Source organism: Megascapheus bottae, chromosome 27, assembly GCF_031878675.1.
Source record: "Megascapheus bottae isolate mThoBot1 chromosome 27, mThoBot2.hap1, whole genome shotgun sequence".
Lineage (NCBI taxonomy): Eukaryota > Metazoa > Chordata > Mammalia > Rodentia > Geomyidae > Megascapheus > Megascapheus bottae.
The window spans coordinates 18,276,489-18,303,674 of record NC_143535.1 but is presented as its reverse complement, the minus strand read 5'-3'; the positions used below and the strand labels follow the sequence as shown (position 1 = coordinate 18,303,674).

At 50.7% G+C, this 27,186-nt stretch overlaps 1 protein-coding gene across 6 annotated transcripts in view; it reads right to left on the bottom strand.

Moving 5' to 3' along the window:
* Positions 1-27,186, bottom strand: part of Igsf9b (immunoglobulin superfamily member 9B) — a 53,080-nt gene that overhangs the window by 4,216 nt on the left and 21,678 nt on the right. Inside the window, exons 6-21 of one of the 6 annotated variants that reach the window (XM_090319719.1) lie at positions 26,616-26,757; positions 26,239-26,384; positions 23,118-23,260; positions 22,629-22,769; positions 22,398-22,514; positions 21,985-22,135; positions 21,041-21,152; positions 18,359-18,534; positions 16,916-17,142; positions 15,439-15,523; positions 11,735-11,896; positions 11,332-11,377; positions 8,911-10,563; positions 8,233-8,322; positions 7,314-7,359; positions 760-838 (exon numbers count right to left, since the gene is read on the bottom strand). In XM_090319719.1, the coding sequence (XP_090175845.1) occupies positions 7,314-7,359; positions 8,233-8,322; positions 8,911-10,563; positions 11,332-11,377; positions 11,735-11,896; positions 15,439-15,523; positions 16,916-17,142; positions 18,359-18,534; positions 21,041-21,152; positions 21,985-22,135; positions 22,398-22,514; positions 22,629-22,769; positions 23,118-23,260; positions 26,239-26,384; positions 26,616-26,757 (3,437 nt within the window). In that variant the 3' untranslated portion in view covers positions 760-838. Of the gene's footprint in view, positions 1-716; positions 839-7,313; positions 7,360-8,232; positions 8,323-8,910; positions 10,564-11,331; positions 11,378-11,734; positions 11,897-15,438; positions 15,524-16,915; positions 17,143-18,358; positions 18,535-21,040; positions 21,153-21,984; positions 22,136-22,397; positions 22,515-22,628; positions 22,770-23,117; positions 23,261-26,238; positions 26,385-26,615; positions 26,758-27,186 lie in introns of those variants that run through there. The other 5 variants (XM_090319720.1, XM_090319721.1, XM_090319718.1 and 2 more) reach the window with 5 other exon arrangements.

Here is a 27,186-nt window from a genome sequence, read left to right as displayed (position 1 = left end):
TCCCCTGCACACTTCTCCATAACCTACCTACAAAGAAAGTGACTCCACAGCAGTCATCAAAGATCTACAGACTGCCACAGCATTCCTTAAGCCATCCGTGGAAACAGAATATGGGATAAACATCAAGGAATTCTCTGAAAGAGGGCTGAATTATTCCTGCCCAATTTTAGAAACTACCTATCAATGCCAGATAGACATTGGACACAATTCCAATAAAGATACTGAGTCTGGTCAGCCTGTCAAAATTGATCTATGCTACATATACCTCAAGCTCCACTAGAAAGCCTGATTCATTAGAGGAGAAATACGCAGGAGATACAGGTATCTACCAGGTGTGAAGAACAGGGAGAAGGGGAGGGAGAGAAAAATACAATACTGTATAGTCACTCAAAAACATGCTAACACCAAGTGATCTGTTCTCTAATGCCTGTATACAGGTGCACACACTACCACAAGTGATAGTTTCTCTAGGGGGCGGAAATGAACTAGGAGGGAAGTCAATCGAGTCTCACCTCATCACCCCCCACAGTTTTATGTGAGAAAAAAAAACGTGTGTGCTACTTTAAAATGAGTGTGTCAAAGGAAACTGAGCACAAGAGAAGCTGATGGATTCGGTTTTAGAGAAAACGTAAGGCAGGGAGGGATCCTGGATCCAACAGTCCTCATGGTAAGTGCAGAGCAAGATGGAGAGGACCAGGAGCTCCCCCACCATTTACCGGATTGTTTCTTTGACTTCGAAGAGCCCTTGGATGACTTTTTGGGCTTCTTTATCCGTTGGTATTTCAGAGCCTCCAGCCTCTCAGGCGCAGCAGCATTCCCGGGTGCAGGTGGAAGAATTCTGCAAAGGACAATTAGAGAGGCACAGGTCAGCTCCCAGATGAGGGAGCCTTCGAAGAGGGGCTGGAAGAAAATCAAAGAGCTGCCCACAGAAGGATGGAGCCCAGGCTGAGGCATCCGGGGTGTCCACGATAGGTCCTTGATACCTGCCTTCCTACTGCTTCCTGGAAGGGAAAAAAGCCAAAACTCCAGCTGCAGGTGGCCTACCTCAGGTGGAAACCAACCTGGAGAGAAGACCCTAGGAGAGGAGAAAGAGACTTTAATAGTAAGCCCCATCACACGCCACCCAAAGCTGGGCTGAGGAAGCGCCAGAGAAGAAAGACAGGACTCCACGTGGGCCGTGTCCACAAATCACCACAACCAAGACTTTAAACTGAAAAGTTAAAAAAAAATGTTTTTAGATAGGAAGCCAGGGTAAAGAATTTCTTGCTAACTCTGGAAGAAAGGTAATCAGGTGAAGCTTAGTTGGGCCTGTTCACAGCAGAATTCCAACTGGGCTCTCCAAGTCAAGGTCCCAGTTCTCCTTCCAATCATTCTAGATTTTTCTAAACATACATGTAAGAGAAAGCTGCTTCAACCCAAATGAAGTCTTCCCCCCCTCCAGAAAAAAGAAGGGGGAAGTAATAAGCCCATCCCCCGTTGAGATGGAAGCAACATTATTCCCAGCTTCACTGAGTATGATTTCTCATCCATCTGCGAGATTCAACCAGAAACCTCCCAGCAAATAACAACAAGTGCTGGGCATAAACCAGAACAGTTTGAGAGAGGTGTCTACATCACTGCCCACAGACTATGTTCAGATTTCCTTCGTCTCATAAGAAAACAGAGAAGAAGGTGGAAGGAGATTATGGCAAGTGTTCAACTCTACAGCCTCATATATTCCTTTGCTATAAAATAAGTATCTAGTCACAAGTATAAGGATGCTGAAATTGCTGGAGGAGGAGAACTATATCCAGCCACTTCAGTTGCATCGTGGATTTTGTCATTTGCCTGATGATCAGTGAAGGTATGTATAACTCAGCAAAGGAGATCAAAACAAACAGAATAAAGAGCTGTGAGAGTCTGTGCCTATTGGAGAGAATTTTTCAAGAGTCATAAAAGAAGAGAATCTAGAAGACATGTTACTGATGCCATTTCTTCTCAAAGTACGTGAACTTCGAGCCTGGGTAATAAAAGGGAGAGAGAGATAGGGCGTGCTTTGTTCCCACTAATGCTGGTATTAGCATACCGGAAGTAGGGATGGTCTAAAACCATGTCAACTGGAAGTGACTGATTTGATTCCCCCCTCCATCTTCCTCACAACTGGGTTTTTATCACCCCTGATCTAAAGACAAAAGATCCTGAAAGAAATAAAGAAGGAAGCTCCCAAAGGTCAGTAAGCCATTTGAGGTTAAGGAAAAAAGTGAGAAAGTTGAAAAAACTGTGGCCCCCATCTCCCCAACAAGGGATATTGAGAGAAGGGACTCATGGTAGGTAAATCTCTGGTGGCTAGAATTTCTGGCTGTTATTAGCAGAGAAGTAGCCTCCAACTTATTTGATGGATATCATCAGTCCAGAGCTTTTTGGTACCTAAAGTATCAAGTAGCTCTTCCAAAGCTCAAGTAAGACCCAACTTCTTCCCTCTCCACAGCCACCTGCCACTAGTGCCCAACGGCCTGCATGGGGCCACGTTTGTATGCATACAAGCACATCTAGCCCAGGTAGGCACATATGTCTCATGGAGTGCTCCAGCTCACTTCAGAAGCCAGCATGCGGGGACCTCACTCCTCTCTCTTCTATAAATCCCAATCTACTCACAGACACCTCCCACAGCAGCAGCTGCAAGGGAATTTGGAAAGTAATGAATGCAAATAGAAAGGTGGGAGGAGCCTGCCTTCCCCAGAGTACTTAAATGGGCTCACCTGCTTGTCAGCCTGGACCAAGGGTGCCTAAAAGGAAATCCAAAAACACAAACCCCTACCCACCACTTTCCCAGCCAGCCTCTTCAGAACGATGACTTGAAGTGAGCCATCTGTGGTTTTAGAAGGCGGAACCTTAGGTAACCTGCAGTGACACAGAATCTGATGTCCCAGGCCAACAAACAGATGCCGTGTTTTGAAAACCATTTCCTCTTCCTCCTTTCTTAATTGCCTGGGAGCAAACTCCACTTACTCAGTAAAACGCTCGGGATGGGATACAGGAGAAACCCGTTCCTAAACCCACCGTAACTAGGGAAAGGAGGAAACACTTCACCCAGATTAAGATTAGGGCTTGACTAGGGTTCAGAGAATCAGTGTAATGTTCAGACCATGCAAGAAGCTGGTAAAGGAACTATCAGAAATATCCTGGAGATTCTTTAACTCAGGGAAAAGGTCCACAGGGATGGGAGGAAATATTATTGTAACCATCAACATATTATCATCACCATTTTTATCATCATCATTCATTTGCCACTTACCACGTCAGACACTGTCGTAGGTTTAACTACAACCATTGTCAATATTTACAGCAACCCCAAAAGGCAAATATTGCATTGACCCCCATCTTCCAGACAGAGAGACTGTTTAGAAAAGTTCTGCATCTTATCGAACAATCCAGTTATGAGGGGATAGAACCAAGGCGTTTTATATTAAGCTAGGAATTAGCCCTCCAATTCCTTCCCAGTAAATACAAGGCATGGAAGTTATAATAGAACAAAAGTATGGTGTTCTCTGCTCTCATGTCCAAACCAGAGGAAGAAAGATCAGCAGTGAGGAGAACTAGCTAATGTCATATCTTCAAACAAAGAAATCTACAAACGATAATGAAAGGAAGCATTGTCAAAAGACACCACTAACTTTCCCTTAAGAAGCAGCCAAACCTCTGCCTTTCTAAGCAGAAAGGCACCTGTTTTGGTGCCTGATGCAGTTCCCAGGCATTGCAACATAGCAGAGAGACAACTTCTGAAGGTACCAGGACATTTTGCCTAATGCCAGAGGAAAAAATAAAGCCAGTGTCTAGCAGGACAGATGGGTAGAAGGTGGATGGGTAAAATGGGTCTATTTTAGGCAGGTTACATAGAAAAGACAGATAAAAAAGACTTTCAACAGACTTTTCCAAGAGCAGGGGCAGGCCCACTGGAATTAAGTTGCCTCCCTTTCTAAGGAAAGATGACCACAATCTGTCCCCGGGACCAACTGGGATAAAGAATTTCTTGCTAACTCTGGAAGAAAGGAAATCAGATAAACCCGAGTTCAGCCTGTTCACAGCAGAATTCAACTGGGCTCTCCAAGTTGAGGTCCCAGTTCTCCTTCCAATCAGCCTAGATTTTTTCTAAACATACAGGAATGCCAGCAACTCTGGGGTTTCCCTCCTACCAGCAGTAAGGGTACTAATGAAAGATGATCCAGGTGATGTTTCTTGAATCTCAGAACTACTAAAAATTGCCTGGGATTCTTTATCTTGCCTCTCTCTTCTCTCTCTCCCTTTCTCTTTCTTCCTCCAAAACCCATGCAGAACCCCAACTACAACCATTTAGCCCAATAGGTCGTATTTTCTTAGCATTCTGCTTACCTAGGGTAACCAAAGAAAGAGGCAGCCAGGTTGATACAAGCCAGCCTCAGGACAGGAAAGTAGAAAGTTAGAAATTTTCTCCCCTTGGTGCCCTAAGAGATGGCCACTCGCACAGTTTTCAATTTTCCCCAGCTAATAGGCAGAAGCAGTGGTTTAAAGGCATGTTCCTCCTCCTCTTCTTAACTGCCTGAGAGCAAACTCAGGAGTAGCAGAGGGTGGCAGGCACACTACAAATTACAGCCCAGGACAGGTGAAGTCACTCTGTGTACCTCATGAATGGCCAGTTCACAGGTCAGTGCAAACCCAGGACTACAAGGTGGAAGACTCTCTCCAGGGTGGTCAGGTTTTGACCAAGTGCTTGGCCTCAGAATTTAGGAGGAGCTTGGGTCCAAATGACAGCTCCTTCCTCTGGGCACCTAGTAAAAGGAGGCCACAACCCCTCCCTTCCTCGGCCTTCCTCCATCACGGGGGTCCTGTCCTTCTCATGTCTTATTGGGGGGAGGGAATTAGAGATGTGGGAATTTGGGGGGAGTTCAGTGGGTATCTCACCCCACCCTCATCCCAATAGTCCACATAATACAACTCTCCACACGGAGATGGGAGTTGGGAAGAGGGAGAAAAGGAGAAGAAAGAGACCAAAGAGGAGGGGTTCGGAAAACAGCAACAGGTATAGACAGAAGGGAACAGGAGAGAGACCAGAGGGGAGAGAAACAGAGATAACGCACATAGACAAGAGGCGTCACAACTTCTCCAAGCAAGACACATGCAAAGGCACAGCATGAAGACAGCATCTACAAGGGGACTGCCGCCTCCCCATGGCCCCAGCAGCTCCTGCACCCCAGGGAGGCTCTCAGCAAGCAGGGGAGTGAGCAGAGGCGTCTGTTCATTATCCAGCACTATGAAGGTCTAACCCAGAGGATGATGGGAAGGATTTGTTCTTCTAGGCTGGGGACACTGGCCAGGCCTGGGGGAGGAACAACAGTCCCTGTTCACTGCCCCAGGTTCCTACGTTTGCCACAATAGTGATAGGATAACTGGTTTCTCTTGGATCTGGCACTGGTGTCAGGAAGAGGAGAGGTCAGTGGGGTGAATCTTGCATCTGGTATTGGTGCAGAAATTACAGGAAGAGGAGGGGTCAGTGGATTTGGGAGAGAGTGGAAAGGACCAAGGAGACTGAAATGCAGATGCTTTTCAAGAGTTGGTCTAAGCTGCCATGTCCCTCTGGGCAAGGAAAGGAGACTTGATGGGGACAGTGGGAAGAACGGGGAAGGTGAAGGGTGACCACTTTCTCTCCTGTTCAGCATCCATCCAGAAGGCCACAGGAGGCCCTGGGAGCCTGAACTCCACCATGCTTCTGCCAGCCTGGGGGATTGCAACATGACACCCAGGTGGCCTCATGGTGAAATTTCTGGGCCTCCACTGCAGGTGGTAAACAAATGTCAAAGGAGTCCTCTTCTTATGGGAAGTCATTCTTAGGCTTCATGGGATTTATGGTCTTGAGATAGGAAATGCAGCCTCCAACCTCCCCGGAAAGCAATTAGCTCTTTTTCACCTGAGGAGCCAAAAGCATCCAGACTGAAGACTCCCATCCAGGCCCACAGCATAACGGTTTTGGGGGGAAGGGGGTTTTGTTGTTTTTGTTTTGTTTTGTTTTTGGTCAGTCATGGGACTTGAACTCAGGGCCTGGGTACTATCCCTGAGCTCTTTTGTTCAAGGCTAGCAGTCTACCACTTTGTGTCACAGCTCCACTCTGATTTCTTTTTTCCGTTTCTTTTTTTGTGGCAGTTAATTAAAGGTAAGAGTCTTATCTCAAAACCAGGGCTGGTTTTGAACCAAGATCCCAGAGCTCACCCTCTTGAGTAGCTAGAATTATAGGCATGAGCCACCAGTAGCCAGCTTGGAGTTCTTTTCTTTTAAAGAAAATGAAGCATCTTTCTGGGATGTCATGAGAGAGGGGGAGCCTGTGTGTCCTATGCTTCTTGAAGAGACTTTCTGCCTCCTAGAAAGGCCATATTCCTTGGGCATCTATCTGGAAAGGTGAAGTCAGGCACAGGAGGGCAGGGTAGAGAGTGCAGTGCTGATCTCAGGGAATTTCCTCCTTCTGCCAGCTCAACTTCCTTTTGTCCAGAGAGACTGGTCCTCTTCCCAGGCAGGTGTGTGTGTGTTGGGGGGGGGGGGGCTGTTAGCACTCCCAATCATCTTATCAGTGTGTACCTGAGGGCTAGGCTATATTCCGGTCCTGTAACAGCCAAGAAAAAGCTGCAGAGGCAAGGATCGTGGGGAAGTAGGGACATTGGCCCAGCCTTGTCTTGCCTGAAAACTGGAGACCACCCAACCCTGAGGAAGAACCACATGTGGAAGCAGGGACCGTGAGTTCCTTGAGAAAACCTAATACCAAAGGGGCTGAGGGACCAGCAACCCCAGGGGATGAGTCTCTGGAGGGTGGCTAGGGAGGAAGGAGGCACTAGGCCTGAAGTTGCTGAGAAAACAGGGCAGGGGTGCTCACGGTGGTTAGGAGGGGATCCTAGATTCCAGTATGGGCCCAGGTGCCCAAAGGTGGCGATGCAAAGCCAATGGGTGGGGAGGGGCATTGTATATCCCTCAGGGTACATGCAGGTCCTGAGGCTCCTGTGGGGGTTCTGATGGGGGTCTGCTGGGATTCTGCAAGGGGACCCAGGGAAGAGCCAGAGGTAGGCTGGGAGGTTAAAAGCTTCGGCCAGGTGGTGCCCAGATGGTGGCCAGAAGGCAGCTGGTGCAGTTGGAGCAGCGTGATGTGGGGAACCCCAGAAGCCATGGGAATCGAGGAGAGCGACAGCTGCCCCCTCACACACACACATGGGGCGGTGAGAGGATGTGGCTTGGATCCCCTGTCAAGGAAGCGATGGCCCTGCCAAAGCCCATCCGCCTGCCCTCCCCCGCCCGGCCCAGCCGAGGAGCTCCCTTACCTATTGAGCTGAGGAGAGGCTTGTCTCGACAACACTGCCCAGATAGCTGAGATAATCAGAAACAAAGCAGTTACCAACACTGGCCAGGGAAACCACCCACGCACACCCAGAGGGGAGGAAGAGGGGAGGAAGGGGGGGCCCGGCCAGCAGAGACCCATAGTGGAGGCCAGAGAATGGGTAAGGGAGAGGAGGAGAGGAGGAGAGGAGAGACGAGAACCAGACGCAGGATGGAACAAAGCAGGTGAGTTGAACCTGAGTGTGCTACCCAAAGCACAGACGGGGCACAGTGACAGCATCTCCTGAAGAGAGAGGCAGGCACCCTAGCTCCATGTTCTCCTCCACCTCCCACACCTGCCCGCCAGAAGCACGCAGTGCTACTGGGATGGGAGGTGAAGTTGTGGTCCAGGTATAGGAGTGGATGGGAGGGGGAGGGCACTTGGCTCCCTCCTCCCTAACCACCTCCCAGCCCCTACCACCAAGCCAGCCTCCTCTGGAACTCCACTCCCCACCACAGGCAGCTACATCAAGAAGAGAGACGGAAGTACAGAACTGGAAGTGGGGTGACAGAAGGGGAAAGGGAGGAGGGAAAGGAGGACAGAGAACACTAGTTACTGGTAGCAGGCTCTTGTGAGCAAGTCAAGTCAACCCCAAGGTCGATGGAGACAGAAGAAAAGTAGAGAGAACTGACTTGGAAAAGAAGGAAGGAAGGAAGGCAGGAAGGAAGGCAGGAAGGCAGGAAGGCAGGAAGGCAGGAAGGCAGGAAGGAAGGAAGGAAGGAAGGAAGGAAGGAAGGAAGGAAGGAAGGAAGCGAGGGAGGGAGGGAGGGAGGGAGGAAGGAAGGGCAGAGAGGAGAAAAGGGAAGAGACAGGCAAGAGGACAGAGCAGAGGCACAGGCACGGGTCCAGGCCGACTCTGGTACCTGGAATACCAGCGGCTACAGTATAGAATGTGCTCTCTCAGGCGGGCTGATCGTGGAAGCTTGTCTGTCTGTCTGTCTCTCTGCAGCTTCCTGCGAGGCACATAGGTGGGAAGGGGGGAGGGGGCTGTGGCTCCCCAAACATAAGGCCTGAGCTTGTTGGCCTTGCCTCCAGGACACACCTCTGGAGGTAAACAGGGCCCGAAGTCAGGTGCTTACTCAACTACTAATGGGCAAGGGTTGGTGGGAACAGAAGAGTCCTGACCTGGTAATCCAGGGGTGTCAGGCTCCACGGTCCTGCTTAGCAAGCAGAGGCCCAAGGAAGAGGAGGCTGGCCATGAACCACAGAGACCTGGAGGGCCTCAAATCCAATCACAGAAATCACTCCCCCGCCACACACCATGTCCCCCTTCCCTTCCCCACACTCCTGGCAGGGGGGGGAGGAATTCCAGAGAATTCTGGGAAGGGAAGAGGCTCCTTGAACCCCTCGAAGTTTCTGTCAGGGTACGTGGGCAGGTAACCCAGCTGTCCCTGTGAGCACACCCTGCCGATGTGTGGGCAGGGAGGCTGCCCAAGTCCAACCATGCTAGGAACGATGGAGAGTGGTGGTGGGCAGGGCGAGGCAGGGCCAGCAGGAAGTTGAGCAGGGCAGATGGGCAGGAAACAGAAGTTGGTACTTACCCTGAAGTAGGTAACGTTGTGGGGGGCTCTGGCCGGAGAAGCTCCTCCCCCATCCTGCGAGGGGAAGGTGTCTGTCCAAACACATCCAAGCTCTCCCCAGGCGCTGCAGGGGCAGGGCCCGGTGGAGGGGAGGGGTAGCCTGTGGCCAGAGTGGTGAAGCCCATTGCAGGCCTGTAGCTGGGACTCCCGCTGCGGCTGCTCTGGGATGGAGAGCCAGTGGATGGCGTGGACTTTCGAGAGAAGCTGACAGCCGCTGGGGGCTGCAGGGTGATTTCTGACATCTCTGCTTGTTGCAGGAGGCCCGGACGAGGCCGGGCTCGGGCAGCCAGCTCAGGGGAGCCGGTCCGAGAGCTGAGGGGACTTTGGGTCAGAGGTGAGAGCCGGGAGGGCTGTAGCACCACTTGATGTAAACTGGGCTCAGCTCGCCGGGCCTGGCGGGGGCTGGGCCGGGGCCGAGGCTGGTGTTCATACCACCGGGTGTCCAGGCCAAATGTGCTGGGGCCACCATGCCCCCCCGGCTCTGCCGGCTCGGGGTAAGGCAACACAGGTATGCCCATGCCTTGGCTGGTATGTCTTAGCTGCCCTTGGCTGACCAGAGGTTGCATAGGTCTGTCCTGCCACTTAGGGGCGGGGGGTGCTGGCACAGAGCCCCTGCCAGGTGATTTACCTGCCCAACCCTTTGGTGCCTCCAGAGATAAAATGCCCGGGTAGGCTGCGGGCACCTGGAGGGAGGACGGAGGCAGTCCTCGGGGCAGGCAGGCTTTGGGCTGCAGACTCTCGGTGACATCGCATGGGTGCAGCTGGTGGGGGAACATCATGGTTGGGGTTTCCAGCCCCCCAAAGGGGAACTCTGGCTGACCCCAGGGCTCAGGGGAGCGTCCTCCCGTGGGTGTCTGGGTCAATGGCAGCGTACTGTTGGAAGCATTCTCTCCGCTTTCCTCAGGGATCGTGGGGTGGCCGAAAGGCCCCTCCGTGTGCAGGGGTGGAGACGACATGACCGAGCTCAGGGGACTGCCCACTTCCGGCATGTAGAAGGGCGGTGGCTCCACTTCCCCTGGGCTGCTGCTGCTGAGGTACCCATAATACTGGCCTTGGTGGAAGGGCCGAGGGGCAGGAGGCCGCGCTTGGCCTGTGGCCTGGAGTCGACTTCCCAGGCCACTGGGACCCTCTAGCCCCCGGGGTTGAAATCGAGGACTGTATGCTGGTGGTGGCAGATAAGATTCCTGACTGGAAGACAGGGGGGTCAGCTGGGACTTGAGGGCAGCCACAGATGTAGGCACCAGTGGGTCCTCGTTCTCTTCGTCCGACTGTCGGAACTCAGGGTACATGTCCGTCTCCTCCGCGAATGGGAAACCCTCAATGCGCCGGCTCTTCATAGAGGGCTCTATGTCAGAGGGGTCCATCACGAAGCGGCCGTCAGGTCCCCTGCTAATCAGTTCAATGGGGGTGGTGGCCTCCGCCTCGGCCTCAGCCTTGGCCACGCTGTACTTCTTGCTGCTGATGGCCCTCTTGGTCTTCTTGTACAAGGACAGTTCCTTCTCCCGGGTGGGGCTCAGCATCCTCTTGGCGGCAGGCTGGCCCTGGTCATCAGAAGACTCTGATGGAGGACGCAGTGTACGGATGCTCTCCGGACTCACCTTGCCAGAGGACAAGCTACAGGTAGAATGAAGAGTAGGGAGTAAGGAGTGGGGCTGCACACCAGCCTACCGCCTGTTTTCCCTGTCTTAGAACAACCCACCAATACCTTTAAAGGCAACACTAAAGAATAGACGCCTCGTTGGGCCCTGTGGTTCACGTCTGTCATCCTAGCTACTCAGGAGGCTGAGATCTAAGGATCATAGCTCAAAGCTAGCTCGGGCGGAAAAGTTGTCGTGAGACTCAACTCCAATTAGCCACACAAAAACCAGAAGTAGAACTATGGCTCAGTGATGGAGCTCTAGCCTTGAGCTCAGGGGCAGTGCCTAAGCCCTGAGTTTAAGCCCTACAACTAGCCATAAATAAATAAATAAATGAAAGTAAGAAAGAAAAAGAAAAGAATAGGAACCTAGGTAGGCTGTAATAATTTTATTTTAGTCAGAAGCCCTGTAGCAGACTCTGCTGTCTAGATGTACGTTGTCCCACCAGGAGATGAACATACACACACTGTTACTTTTTCCTTGGATCTTCCCCAAACGTGTCTTTCTGTCTAAGTACACCTTCAGTGTCATTCCCTAGTTGTTCAAGAAAGCCAAACTCCTGTTAACATTGACTTAAGTGAGACACATTAAGGAAGCCAAATCTGTCAGAGAGAAAGAGAAAGGAATAGCCTTGCTTTGGCCTTTATCTTTATGACTGCACTTGCCAACCACGTGGACCATTTAATAATCATGAAAATGGGCCAAGTGCCTTTCTCCCTCACCACCCACAGCCAGAGACACTTACGGAGATTCGAGACTCTTCCTGCAGTGAGTGATGGAAAGTGGAGGGTCTAGAAGGAGCAAGGGAGGGAGAGAGCCCATTGAGGCCTGAACCCACAAAAAGCCAGCATCCCATACCCAAAAATCAACAAAGAGTCCCCACACAAAGCCAGCTCCTAGGTCTGTGATCACCACCAGCAGTCTGTGGCTCACCCACCCCTGTACCCTGAGCCCACCTCACCCTCCCCGCCAACCCTGCTCTCTCCTTTCTCTTTCGAACCAATTCCCACAGACATCTCTACCCATAAGTCTTCCATTTTCCCATGTTAGGGTGGAGGAGGAATGCTGCAAAGGACGCCCCCTCTTCCTCCCACTGGCTAGAGACCATCATGACCTAGCCAGAGAGGACAATAAAGGCAGGCACTCACCTTTCTTTCGCCTGAGCTTGCGCTTGCGCTGCCTGTTGACAAAGCAGGCAGCCAGAGTGCTGAACAGTATGGCAGCTGCCAGGAAGCAGATGGTGGCCACAATCCCAGCCAACACGGGCCGGGCCAACCCATCATCAGTCAGGTCCGGCTGTGGGAAGATGTCTGGAAGAAAGCAGGAGCACGCGTGGGTCCCCTACCAGCTCCTGCATCACCCACCCATTCTGATGCTCTATCCCCAAGGATTTTTCCCTACAACAGACCAGGCTAGGGCTTCTGTCTCCATGCTTGGCTCAACATGGAGTCTTTAAAGAGGTACAGAAAGGAGCTGGGTTCCTTTGAGCAATTGGCAGACAGTTTAATTAAATAACTATGAAGATGCTGAAATATTTTATTTGAAGAGAGTGGATTTTTTTTTATAGTAACTATTTTTTTATTGTAATTAGTAAAAGGGTTACATGATATTTGCCAGATAGAAGGTGCATTAATTCACATACATTGATACCCTTTCACATGTCTTGGTACCCGTTTCCCTCCCCCCCCCACACCCCCCCACCCGTCTTGGTTTTCCCCCCTTCCCTATCAAATTTCAAATATCCAAATACAAATAAATTCACTATATCAGATAACAAAGTGAGATACTATACCAATATGAGATAACCAAGGGACAGCAAAGGAGATGAGAGACAACATAGTACATTAAGGACAAGAATCATTCATTATATGGCTTTTGTTTCACTATCCTGGAGGTCCTTTCAATTAGCTTCACATTATATGTCCTTATGTATCAAGATTTTGCTCTATTGCAAATCTCTGCTAGTAGAGCCCAAGGTTTCTACTGATTATGACGAATGAGGGAAACTATTGAGCCTAAGTTCCTTTGAGTCTGGCTTACTTCACTTAATATGATTTTTTCTAAGTCTTTCCATTTCCTAACAAATGGGGCGATGTCATTCTTTCTGACAGCAGCATAGAATTCCATTGTGTACAAATACCACCACTTGTTGATCCACTCATCAACTGAGGGACATCTAGGTTGGTTCCATATCTTTGCTATGGTGAATAGTGCTGCAATGAACATTGTTGTGCTAGTGGGTTTAGTATGTCCTTGTTTCTGGGTGGTTGGGTAAATGCCAAGTAGTGGCTGAAGAGAGTGGATTTTTAAGGAGTGGGGAATGAATGGAGAGGGGAATGATGGGTGAATTCTATCATACTAGCCAATGTATGTAAGTGCAAAGGGAACTAGGAAGTTTGAGGGATGGGGAGGGAGAATAATGGGAGGGATGACACTGGTCACGATACAGTGTACTCGTAAATCGACACACTGAACTGAAACCTTTTTGTATAACTAAAGGTAACTGAAAATTTATTTTGAAAGAAACAAATGAACTGTGTGTGGTGATACACATCTCTAAATCCAGCTATTCAGGAGGAAAAGGACAAAGATCCTTTCTCACAAAAACAACCCAAGCACAGGGGTACATGTCTGGAATCTCAGCCACTAGGGAGGAAGAGTTAGGAGGATCCAGGTATGAGGTCAACTCAGACTAAAATGCAAAACACCAGGGGAGGGGCGGGGCATAGCACTAGTCTAACAAGTGTGAGGCCCAGAGTGCAATCACAGTACCACCAAAAAAAACAAAAACAAAAAGGTAAAGAAGTTTAGAAGTTCATTTGGTGGTCTGAAGAAGGAGAAAAAGAAACTATAGAAGTCAAGTAACCTCCTCATAGGTTATAAAGAATGCTAGGCACATCTCCCCCATGGAGCTCACCCATGAGTAAACCCCCTACATCTGCCTAGTACCCTATGTGTTGGCTCATGTAATCAGAGCATCCTGCATTTGCTCTGTGAACAAGACGTGGACCGTCCCCACAGTGCATGCAGCGCAGTGATCACTGGGTTTGAGTGACTTGTGCTCTTGTTGCTGCGAATGCTCTGGCTCGATCTAGTTGTTCTGACCTCCAGTCCCAGATTTCCTGCCTTCCTTCATGCTGTCTTGACAAAATGAAGACAACCACCTCTTAAGTCATTTCAGGGACAAAGTGTGTAAGAATTAAGCACATCCTGGTCAGCAAGCTACAGAGGCATGCTAGATGAAAGGGGCTCAGTTCTCCTCCTTTTACAGATTCCCAGGGCTAATCTGAACCCTAACCCTGGACCGTGAGATTTTAGCAAGGATGAAGACCTCAGCTCAGCCTACTGCAGCCACAGGACTGTTAGATCAGTCAGTATGTGCCCATCTTCAGGTTAATCAAAGGCAAAAATCGATGCATTGTGAGACATTTGGACAGAATTCACTGCCCTGTCAATAATAATAGCAGATAAAAATAATCCAAATTATGCTGATGGATTTAGTAGGAAATGAATGCCACAGCTTTGGGAAATGGGGGGAGGGGAGTTGGGGAGCTTTCAGTCAGACAATGCCGTGATAAGTGGGTCCTCAAGTCATCATCAGCAATATGGAATCCTTTGATTACATACTTCCTTTCGGGAGCTACTGCGTACAGAAGTGGGCATGGAAGAAGTGAACCCACAAAACATGCAGGCTTTCTACTTGGGCCTTGGCTGTGGGCTGCCTTCCTCTTTCCTCCACCTCTCTGAGTCTGATCCCTGATTAGAAGCTAAGACAGAAGGAAGCTGTCTTCTGCTGCCTAATGAAGCTATCTGTGTTTTACACAGAAAAAAAAAAAAACCCAGGGTGCCTAATACATGACAGAAATCACACTCTCTTGTTCCCCTCCCCTAACCTGCCCATATTACAGTGCTCTTGTAACTTTAGGTCCCCCCTACATGGAGGTAGAAAGGGAAACTGGACCAAGATCCCTGCCTCCTGGGTCCCAGAGGTCTCTCCATGAAGATGGCTTGCTTACTAGGCTTACCAAGAATACCACTTTTAGCAGGGAGGGATCTTGCTCTATGTTTGATAAACTGGAGCTAGAGAGAGATGTATATACATATGGGACCCGTGCCAAGAGAAAGAAAGATAAATCGAGAAAAGTGCTAGGAAGTTGGCTTTATTTAGCCTGAAGGGGAAAAAAAAGAAAAAAAAATCCACAGAGAGGAAGGAAGGGAGGAAAACAACACCAAACAACAATTTTCCAAATAAAACCCACATAATTATAAAGAAGCCTATAATAGGCATCCCATAAACACTTGTTGACCTACTGTCTCTTCCCTCCAATTCCGAGCCCCTCCCCACCTCAGCCGGGAGCACCAGGAGAAAGGGGAAAATGTATAACAAGTAACACTTAAAGCCAGTGTTTTGTGACAACTGTGATGAGAAGAGTTGAAGGCTCTTTTTTTTTTTTTGCCAGTCCTGGGCTTGAGCTCAGGGCCTGAGCACTGTCCTTGGACTTTCTCAAGGCGAGAGCTCTACCACAACCTCAGCACCACTTCCGGCTTTTTTGGTATGAGGTACCAAGGAATTGAACCCCGGTCTTCGTGCATGCTGGGCATGCACTTTACTACTAGGCCAAACTCCCGGCCCCAGAAGGCCTTTTTAGAGGGATAAAATACCATGCATCCTGGATGCAAAGAATCGGATGGGCATCTGTGATGCTCAGACCTGTGCAGTTTCAACCAGGCACCTCCTTAGGTTGCAGCCAGCCTGTTCTCCGGGATTAGATTAGCTATTTGACGGAAGAACTCCCACTGCTTTGAGGAGCACATCTCCGGAGTTGTAAAACAACCCTACATCCTGGAATACCTGTGCTGGAGACTCCGGCGATGTTGCTGGGCTCGCTGATCATATCCTGCATGACAGCCAGAACCCGGAACTCATACCAGGTGTCCTAAAACCCCCGAGGATAACAACAGGTCAGATGAAGGACTTCAGATACACTCCCCACACCCACCCCCGCCTCCACACTACTCTGGTAAACACCCCACCACGGATGATTTCTGGGTATAGGCCTGAAGTCGCTGGGAGAGCTGGAAAAACATGTCCCAGTTGGCTCCCAAAAGCCACTGTGAGCAGATTCCACTCTACCACTAACCAAGCAGGAAAGATACACTAGATTAGAACTAGGAAGCAAGCTGCTTCCTTTCTAAAGGTCCAGAGACACCCTGGTTTTGAGAAGTCCTCTGGAAAAAAGATAATTAATTGCATTTGTCCAGGGGCTCTGAATGATTAGAGGAAAGTCCTTCCTTTGGCAACCTCAGAAGACAAATCTTTCTGAGACCTTCTCAGCCCACTCTGCTGAGACCTAGTGAAGCAGTGAAGCCAGGGATCTGATGATCCACACTAACCTCTCACCTGCCCTGCCAAGCTGATGTCTGCTCTTAGGGAAAACCATTAGTGCAATCCCTCAACTGGGCCAAGCTGGCCCCATGGATCTTAAAGACCAAGTTCAAATCCTGCCAGCAGATCTAAGAGAAGCCAGGAGTGTAGGTTGAGGAGGTACAACAAAAAACATGACCTTCTTCAACTGAGTTGGGTCACTCCAAGTTTCCGGTGGCACTTCCAGAATCAGAGGAAAATAAAACAAGAAAAGATGCTGGGCATGTTGGCTCACGCCGGGAATTCTAGCTGCTTAGGAGCAAGCCAGCCCAGGCTCAAAAGAACCAAAGACTCTTTTTTTTTTTTTGCCAGTCATGGGCTGAGCTCAGTCTTTGGGTTTCCTCAAGTCTAGCACTCTACCACTTGAGCCACAGAACCACTTCTGGCTTTTTCTACGTATGTGGTACTAAGAAATTGAACCCAGGTCTAGGCAAGCATTCCACCACTAGGCCAAACTCCCGGCCCCAGGACCCAAGACTCTTATCTCTAGTTAACTACTAGAAAACGGGAAGTGGGGCTTGGCTGAAGAGAAGGGCGGTAGCCTTGAGCCAAAGAGCTCAGGGACAGCTCCCAGGCCGAGTTCAAGCTCCATGACCCACATAAAAAAAAAAAAAAACAGGAAAGGAAAAAAAAGAAAAGAGCAGGACGCCTGTAGCTCACTCCTGCAATCCCAGCTACTCAGGAGGCTGAGATCTAAGGATCACAGTTTGAAGCCAGCCCAGGCAGAAAAGTCTGTGAGACTCTCGTCTCCAACAAATTACTCAGAAAAAGCCAACAGTAGCATTTTGGTTCAAGTAGCAGGGCACTAACCTTGAGCAATAGAAATTCAAGGACAACCCCCATGCCCTGAGTTCAATCCCCAAGAGTGGCCAAAAAAGAGAGACAAGGAAAAGCAAAGGCTGACCTGTGACAGATCCTTGGCAAAGAAATCCCCATCGGTTCCTGGAATGGCATCATCCAGCATTTCCCAGCGCTCCCCAACTCGGAACTCCATGACGTAGCGGTCGATGGGGAAGCTGTGATTGGCAGGCGGGAGCCAGGACAGGAGCACACCCTGCTGGGTCCGATTGGCTGTGAGGCACCTTGGTGGGGTAACCAGCACCAGGGGTTCTGGAGTTGTAATAGGGAATGCTGCAGCAAGGGAGGGAGAAGGAAGATGGCACTGGGAAGGTTGAGAGAAATGTGGTGGCCTCCCCCACCCACTCAGGAGCCCACCTGGGGAACTCAGCAATGCATGTGGCAGCACAGAGGCCAGAGGATGCGATTTACAATAGCCTTTCTGGTCCAAGGGAAGTTGGGGCCAGAGCTTCATGACTCTAGCTTCAGAGTAGGTTTAATGAGTGCACATAGGGGAAGCCTCACAGGGGAAGGGAGAACTAAGTATAAGTATAGTCGTGTGCTATGTGACGCTTTGGCCAACGAGACCCAAGAGACGATAACGGAGCTTGACCTCTTAGAACAGCAGGTCGTTCTAATGCTGGTGATGAAGCTGGTACATTTTGCAGGTCTGTGTAGCACAGAATTCTTGATTCAGGAGCTAGAGGATGATGTTGCCAAGTAATGGGTTGACTACACTACCCGTTTTATCATTATTATGTTTAAGTGTCTGGCAAATCTACTCTGCTTTGCCGGCCCTCATTCCATACATCCCATGTTTACCGTGTCTCTTGGTTACATCTTTGTTCTTCTTGTGTCCTACCATCTTGGTCTGTGTAAATACACACTGTGATGTTCACACAACAAACACACTGTTTAACAACACCCTTCTCAGCTCATGTCCCTGTTATTAAGTCACACAGGATTCTATCTTTGGTTTTCCTCCCAGAAAGGAGGAAACATTCACCCAACAGCTCACGGTTCATTCACTCAATACTCCTTCTGGCCCCTGAGCACAAAAGGAAGCCCAGCTGAGAACTGTAGAGCCCAGGTGAGCATCCTATACCTGTTGATTACCTGGCGGCACTCTAGAGGACTCGGGAAACAGGGCCAGCTAGAGCTGTTGCCACCCCTTTCCCTGTTCTAGAAAGAGCCACCTCCCCAAGCTTCTGCCTCACAACGCACCCACAACTGCAACCAGCAGTAAACCCACCAAAGACATAGCTTAACAAGGAAGGGTGTGATGCAGAATCTCTCCCTTCCATGTGAGGATGCCATAGAAATTTGGAACTGGCTAACGCCACATGGAAAATCCTCACTGGGAGACCAAATGGAACCATTCTAGAAAGCACTTAGTAAGTAAGTCTATCGGTACTTACTAAGCCCTAAGTGTTGAGTCTAAGACCATTGCTTTCATTATCTTGGTCTACCCCAGCTCTGCTAGGAAGAGCCCCCAAGCCTGTGGCCTCACCTAAAGTGTTCACAGTGACCACTTCACTGAAGGCGCTGGTTCCCAGCTTGTTCTGGGCCAGGACACTGAACTGATATGCAGTCTCCGGCTCCAGGGTATCCACCAGCAACCAGTTAGGGCCCGGTGGCACTGACAAGGACAGCCAGTCGTGGGGCCCAAACTGTGCCCGCTTCATCCTGGCCAAGAGAGAGAGAGAGGATGGGGGACAAGGGGTGGGGTGGGTCACACTGGAGAGAAGAGCATGCATACAAGGTCCTCGAGGAGAAGGCAGTGAGAGGACAAGCATTCCCGGGTTCAAGAGAAGGGAGAGAGGATGGCCAAGGTAAGGGTGGTGGGAGAGTGACCTGCCCAGCTCTAGCTGTGCCAACCCTCATGATGCCAGGCTACCTGCCACTGCTGGTGCTGAGCCCCTCCAGTACAAATCATGCTGAAGACACTGGCCAGATTACCAGGTGTTTTGTGGGACAAATCCCACCCTGAGGGCCACCCTGCAAGTGAGATTTGCCTGGGGAGAGTGGGGACACTGGCTGTGAGGATGAGCAATATTGGAACTAGGAAAGGAACCTCGGTGACCTTGGCTGAGCTCCCTACCGGGATAGCCAAACACAGGATCCAGAGAACCCCTGGGAGCTCACTCAGTCTGATTATGAGAGTATCCAAGATATACAAAAAAAAAAAAAAAAAACTGACCAGAGATATCTCCATCATGGGACCAGGAGTCCTATGGCTTGAGGATTCGAAATTGCAGTCAAATGCGTTGTCACAATATGTGTGGAGAGTTCTGACACTAGGCCTGAGGGCTTTCCACTGTTCCAAAGGAACCCCTAAGTCTCAATAGGCAGTAATGCTACACTTGTAGGTGCAGTACCACCATCTTGCCACAGGGAGGAGATATTGTCCTGTATGATTGGCATACTCCTCTCCAGCCCTGAACTGTAACTAAACTGATGCCCACTGTGTTCCCCCTCTAGGTTGAAAGGCTCCCTATCATGTTTGCCCAGGAGGGTGAGATGAGACAGCAGAAAGGAAGCATAGCCAAAAGAAAAAAAAAACAGGAAAAAGAAAAAGAATGAAAAGGGAAAGAACTGGCAACCAAATGTCTGAGTCAGTACAGAGTTGAAGGCAGTCTGAAAGAAAGGAAAAATAAGAGAGCCAACCCAGCCTCTGTACACCACACCCTGCCCTTTCACACCCAGGGCACCAGAGCCAACCGGCAAAGGGTGACAAAGCAATGCAGATGAACAATGACATAAAGCAGTGCCACAAGCGACAAGGGGAACCCACACAGGCATCCCCAAAGATGGCTGAGCCACACCAAATACCCCCTCCCTCCCATTGTTAGGAGACCTGATCCCGTGTGTCTTTGTTACCCAGCTTGACCTCACCCCTACAAACATGCCCACTGTGGAGTGACGGAGGTAAGGCTGGAGGGCATCTTCTGGCTACAGCTGCCACCATCCAGATACCAGTGCATCAATCTAAAACCCCAACGCCTCAGATTATCCTGCCTGGGGACTGTTCCCCCAAACCACTGTAGAAATCAGGGCAGAGGTCCTCACAGATTCCCCTTCCGCCTCCCATGCTGTTTAAGGATGCACCAAGGGATTTCCCTTAGTTCTGCTCGGCAGACTCAAGTCGAACCAGGCTGGAGACACACCCGTGTAAGTCTGGATCTAGGAAGCCAGAGCTTCCTCCCTGTTCAGAACATCACCAGGACCCAGAAGCCTATAGTTTGGGGCTCAGGATAGGAGCAAAAGGAGAGAGAAGTCTCGGAGTGATGGGAAGGAATTCTTCCGGGCTTTTCTTCCAACCTTTCCTATGCTCCTATCCTCAGCATGGCCCCTACCATTTTGAGATCTGTACCTCCATAAAATGTTGGCGCAAAGATCTCACATCACTGATCTGGCTAAATTAATATTGAGGGCAGGAAAACAACAGGGATCCAGGGTCCTAGGGAGAAAATGTGACGTTGAAGTCAAGTCCAGGAACATGAGCACCAGATCTCTAGAACCACTGGGCAAAGCACAAATTAGACCCTATGCCTCAGCCTGGGCTCTTCCCCAAACACCCTTAAAAGATTCAGCCAGGCACCGTAGCTCATTCCTGTAATCCTAGCTACACAAGAGGCCGAGATCCAGAAGATCATGGTTTGAATCCAGCCTTTGTAGAAAAGCCTATCTCCCAAATAAGTAGCAAAAAGCAAGGTTGGAGGTGTGACACAAGGGGTAGAGCACCAGCAAATCAAGCAAGCCAAGCAAGCACAAGTCCCTGGGTCCAAATGCCAGTAATAGCTCTAATTTCCCCACCCTAGACTCTACCCCCCCAAATAGTCTTCTCTAAATGCCAAAGCACCCTAGAAAAAAAAAAAACAAGACAAACATAAGGGTCGGGGCATGAAGTGGGCATAGAAACAAAGCCAGGAAGAAAGCTACAGAGGGTCAGGGTTAACGTAAATGAAGACCCCAATTGGTGTCTCCAACTCTTTTTGTGGGAACCCAGAGTCCTGAGTCACATACCCCCAGCACCCATAAAACAGTCTGACCCACTTTTCTGTCTCAGTGGCAGATGGCAGAAACCCCGGGTATCTTTGGACCCTCCACCCGCCCTGAGACTGCCTGAGTCGGGCAAGGGAAGGGGAAGCAGAGAGCAAAGCATGCAGGGCTGACTCACAGAGGTCCGTACCAAACTGAGAATGTCTGCTCGAAGCCTCCATCATAACCTGGCTCCCACGACACGTTGGCAGTTGTCATGGAGACCTGGACACGGACATTTCCTGGGGCATGGGGGCTGGTGCCTGGAGACCAAAGGAGACCTTTCAGACTGAACGGAGCTGAGCCCATTCGCTGGTTACATGCGATCCTGCTGCAGGAAACCCAAGAGGCCAGGGGATGATGGAGGCTGTGAGGCTCCATTTCCCCTGACCCTGCCAGGTCTGACCCAGAAGCTGTTCCACCGTGCAATCAAGTCCCAGTGAATACAGGAACTTCTCTCATCCCAAGCCAAACTCTTGTGCTCTACTCAACCCAGAAACAACAAGATATATTTCCAGTTTCTGCAGCCTCACTCCACCAGAATGCTGGAATGGCACACATCAGCCTGAGTCCTGGTTCTGCCAGTGATCAGTCCTGCCTCTGGGAAGGTGCTCAGGTCTAGCAGACGTCACCTGGGGAGAAGCCAGCTCCCTTCTGAGGTGGTGAATGATGAGGTGCAGAGCCTTAAACTGGTAAGAAATGGTCAATGTTGGCCATGAAGATTCAGAGGGACAGGCTAAAAGGGAGGGAGAGGCTGAGTGTCTGTGGACACATGGCCCAGGGAATTAGAACCAGGGGCATCAATCAGCTTCCTCCAGTTCTCAAGCTTTAGCACCATGTCCTCACCTGACTCCCCTTGACTCGAGTCCCTCCCAATTTCCCACACTCAAGAGACGCCCTGCCGCCAGTGTGTCACGTGAGTCCATCTGCCCGCCTCTCCCCAAGGTTGGGGATTTGTCATGGTCATTCATGCACATAGCTCCCACTGGGTGAAGGCTATAGCTGATGGACTGGATTCTGAGATGGCTGACCTAGGAGCGAGCGGTCTCCAGGTGCCTCCTGCCAAGCCCCCACTCTGCCCATCCAGCCACATACCGATGACAGTGAGGTGGGTGCTGGCAGTGATGCTCGTGACCACGTTGGTGGCGACACATTCCCACTCCCCGTGGTCCTCCTTACTCAGGGCGCGGAACTGAAGACTCCCACTGGGCAGGGCATTGTGCTTGCTTCTGCTGGGCTTCCCTACCTTGCCAAACAAGGGGGCAGGAAGGAGGGCGGGAGCAGGGATGGAGGTTAGGAGAGGGTAACACAGGAGTCCGAGGAGGAGGAGGAGGAGGAGGATGGTAAGGGGCCATCCCTGGGCCCTCAGACCACCGCTGACCCTCCTCAGCACCCACAGCTCCAGGATGCCCCCTTCTGACTGGACATCTGGCCTGTCATAGCCAGAGGTGGTGGCCACGGGGCCTCACCATCCTCCCCACAGCCCAGGATCTCCAGAGCCCAGGTACCTTTCTCCAGGTGATGACAGGAAAGGGGTCCCCTGCGGCTGCACAGGGGATGAGCAGCTCCCGGCCAGCCTCTTGTCTATACTCCCAGCCTGGTAGCACCGTGAAGTACGGGGGGTCCTGAGAAGGACACAGGCGTGCGCACACACACACACACACACACACACACACACACATATGAGCTGGCATCGAGACCCACTCGCAAGGAGGCCCCAGACAGCTGTTGGGCCTCACCTTCAGGACAAGCCTCGCAGGAGCAGACTGGCCCATGGTCCCCAGAGTGTTGTAAGGCACACATGTGTACGTGCCAAGAGCCTCTTCTGTGGCCTCCTCGATTCGTATGGAGCCATCATCCATCAACGTCCAACCCAGGTTCTGCAAGGTAGACAACAAGGCTGGTAGGAAGGGCAAGAAAAGTCCATCTCGCTCAGCCCAGGCAGAACCTGAGCTTAGATCAGCAGAGTACAAGACAGAAGAGCGAGTGTCAACCTGGGCCAGGAAGTGCCAGGATGCCTGCACCCTCCAGTCAGGTACTGAGCGCTAGCATATACAACTCCTGGTCGTTCATTGGTTTATTTTATTTTATTTTATTTTTTTATTGGAGGAGGGAGGAGGGGCTGGCAGAAAACCACAGGCTAGAGGTCACTCTCCTAATGTCAGCTGCTTGCTTTTTCTAAGCACCACCCTGCCCCCAACCCCCAACCCCCTGCAACCTGCTCATACCTTCTCAACCTGCAGGGGGCGCCCATCCTTGTTCCACTTCACCACGGTGGCTGGGGGCTCTGCATCCACAGGGCAGCGGATATATCCATGGATGCCCACGGGCACATAAATGACAGGGGGCATGTTGAGTACACGGGCTGGGTCTGCAGAGAGACAGTGAACATAGGAGAGAAGAATGTCAGAGGAGCCACGTGAGAAGGTAGGCAGCACAGGCCCAGATGTTCCTGCCGGCAAAAGAGAACCTCCCCAACCACCCCCAAGCCATAGACTCACTGCATGGCTCAGTGCTAGGTGCCAGGACTAGGCATAGGATAAGAATAACTAATCCATCTCTCTAGACTTAAAGCCTACGGGCTATATACTGTTGGTTGGGGTTGGGGAAGCAGACTGCAGTCTTCTTCGGTCTGCCCAATCTACTATTTTCATGTGTGTATATGCCAGCTTGAACTTGGGGGCTCCAAGCTTTTTTCATTTAGCTTTTCACTAAAGGCTGCAACTCTGCTCTTTGAGCCATACCTTCACTTCTGGCTTTCTTGCTGGCTAAGTGCAGAAAAGAGTGTCAAGCAGCTTCAAATCTTGATCATCAGATCTCAGCCCCCTGAGGAGCTGGGATTATTGGTACTGAGGAATCAAACCCAGGGCTTCATGCATGCTAGGTAAGCACTCTACCACTAGGCAACACTCCCAGCCCCTGGCTTCTATTGTGTTTTTAACTGCAAGAAATATAGGAAGTTTTAAAATGCTTGGAGACAGGCTGGGGATATGGCTTAGTGGTAGAGTGCTTGCATAGCAAGCCCTGGGTTTGATTCCGCAATACCATATAAATAGAAAAGGCCACAAGTGGTAAAGTGCTAGCCTTGAACAAAAGAAGCTGAGGGACAGTGCAAAAGCACTGAGTTCAAGCCCCAGGAATGGCCCCAAAAAAATGCCTGGAGACATTCAAAGGCATGTTCTCAACTGCCCAAATCTGCAGCACTTGCAAATGCATCTCAAACCAGCAAGGTGTTCAGATTGTCCAAATCCTAAAATTATAAAGCACAAAGCCATTCTTTTTCCCAACCACTTTCTCCCTGCAGTCTCCCTTGGGAGCAAGCAATTCAGTCTCTAGACATCCTAAGCCAAAAGAGCAACGTCAGTTCTTTGCACGAGGCCATCACAGGCATAGCACGTGGGTCATTTTTTTTTCCTTCTATCTGTTCCTTCTGCTGTTTGTCTGGCCTCCCATGGCCTCAGTGTTCCCATGGACTCTGCAGTTGAAATGCAGAAGCAGACTTGGCCAAAAAAAAAAACGGAGGCAAGACTCCAGCAGAGCCATGAGAAACCCCACATCTCTGGGCTCCAGGCTGAGTCACCTCCTGTCAGTTCTCCCCAGGTACCCCTGAGGGCTATGGAGGAGTGGGACACAGAACTGGGGAGGCCTTGAGGATGAATGAGCTGGTGGTGCCTTTTAAGCATTCTGAGCTCTTCAGAGAACAGTGCATTACATAAATATCAGGCAGAGTTATATATTTAGACATAGCTTCCCACTTTTGTACGGTAGAGTTTTTCTTTTTCTTTTTTTCTAATTCCTCCAAGGTTTTCAGAGGGTTTATGAATGGAATGGGAAATACTCTGAACACACTGCTCCTTAGCAGAAATAACGATCCTGTCTCACCCACCTGGAACTCTCAACCCCCTGGATTCCCTTTGAAGCCGAAGAAGGTAAAAAAGAAGACGATGGAGTGGGTAGCAAATGTTGGTGCCAGAGAGAGACGGGTAACCAACACGCCTCTCCAACAGGTTGGTGGCCTGCAGCTTTGAGGGGAACTCTGTCTTGGCTGCTTTCCCATCTTTCTGAAAGACTACCGTTTTGAGTTCCCTTCCCTTACACCACTGCCACTTTCTTGGCCAGATGGCATGGCCTGTGTCCAGCCCAAAGAATGGAATCCACCTGTCTTTCTTCTCCCGCTTGGACACATCCTAAGCCATGTAGGAACAACATCTCACTTGCTTCTCCCACTGCGGGTCAGCGAATGCCTGGAACTCCATTCCAGTTACTACAAGTCCCTCCAAGCTGTCATGACGCAGGACAAGGGAGGCCTGTGACTCCTCCCCAAAGTTATCCATGGAGATGAGACCCAGTGAGATGACGGGAGAACCTCCACAGACCTCCATCTCCTACCCCCCACCCCGACTATCAACACAGACCAGTCCACACACCCATTCTGCAGCAGCCAGAGTAGCTACACCTCTCAGGGCCACCCACTGGTCCTCTACTTATCCTTGGCTTGTAGGCTTCCCCCTCCATCCCCCAGCGGCCCATCTCCACATTGCTTCACTAATCACCCCAGCCACATTCCACATCCCTACCATTCTCCCACACCAGCCCTGAAATGACAGAGCCTCGGTCACCTACAGCAACAACCTGGGGCCTCAGTTGCCTGAAAGACAGGACCATCCACAAATCAAAAGGAAGACATTAATCCTCATTACTGATCCTTCACTCTCACAAAGCTCAGCCTGCCAAGGGGTGAAACCACCACTGGTGCTCAAGTATTAAAGATCAGCAAAGGGAATTACTCCACAGATACCAAAGCCCTCCGATGTTCTAGCTGAGAAGCAGCACATTCATTTGGATCTCTCACAGCCTCTGGAGAGGAGGGAGGAGACACGATACGAGCTGAGTTATCCTGCTAGGCCCGACTCCCCTCGCCTCATAGTATGAGAATGTGAGAGCTGCAGCTACCAGAGAACTTAACCCTGTACTGAGTCTAAGCTCCATCCCTCAGATTCCTGACAAGTGCCTCTAGTAGTTAGAAACTCAAGGTACAGGTGAGCCAGCTTTCACTGTAAGGACCACCATCTCAAAGAGCAATTATTCAAAGAGCAGGGCTGCATGATCTTGAACCTAAGCTTGATGTGCCAAGTTAGCTTAACACCTCACGGAGAGCACCAGCCCATAAAAGCTGCTTAGCAAGTGTTTTTATCTCATCCTGATTGGCCAGCCTGGCCATGGACTCTTCTGGAACCTGTCTTTTCTTCCTTTGCTCATAATCCACCCATACTTTTGCAACCTGGCTAAGAAGTGGCTGGAAGCCTTCTGGAATGGCCAGGAGCATCAGTCTCCTTGTTGGCTACTCACACTGCACAGTCAGGTACGCCGAGGCGGAGGGGGAACGTCCTAAGCTGTTGCTTGGGACACAGGTGTACTTCCCAGCATCTTCCGGCTTCACCCGGAAGATGATCAACGTCCCGTCAATCAAGATCCGCACCCTCAGCTTCAGATCACTACAGCGTGGGTAAGGAGACACGAGACACAAAGGGTGTTGGCAGGTGGGTGAAACTGTCCGGAAGAACTCAAGGCAGGTAAACAATGAGTCAACCTCACCTCCCCTAGATGGGATAAGGAGGCCCAGTGCTCAAAGCCCCTCCAGTATACAGACTCTTGCCCCTAGAAAACTGGGGTGGTTGGGGTGGGGGGGGACCCCTATGAGCGGGTCAGTACAAGGTGCTGCTCACTTCTGGAAGTAGACATTCTCATCCTGCCAGTACCAGGTGTAGGTGAGGTTGCCCGGATACGCCTCTGCCCGGCAGGTGAGCAGAGCATCCTGGGAGATGTTGACGGTGATATTCTCCGGAGGGGACACGATGAAAGGAGGCCCTGGAGAGCACAGGGAACAAACATCACCTGCCCTGGTGGTGGAGGGCAAGTGCACCAAGCCCTGGGGGGGATAGGGGGGGCGCTAGGGAACCAGGCAGGAAGAGCACACAGGAAGGAGCAGTGCCAAAAGGTTAAGAAGGCAGCTGAGGAAGAGGAGGCCGGGGCACAGAGGGAGGGTGGAATTCCAGCAGCTGCTGATGCTGGCTGGCCACACGTGGACAGACTGCAGTCTCACCAGGTTGCAGAGGGACCTTGGTCCCGGCTGCTGCTCAACTCTCGGTGGCAGGAGAAGTCAATGCCACCACAGTCTCTCTGTCTCTCCAACAGGACCCAACAGCCATTAACTCCCACTCTGTCCCTTCACCAGATGGAGGGAAGGGAGGCAGAGGACCCCACCCATTCTGGATAGTCAGTGACCAGCCCTTCTGG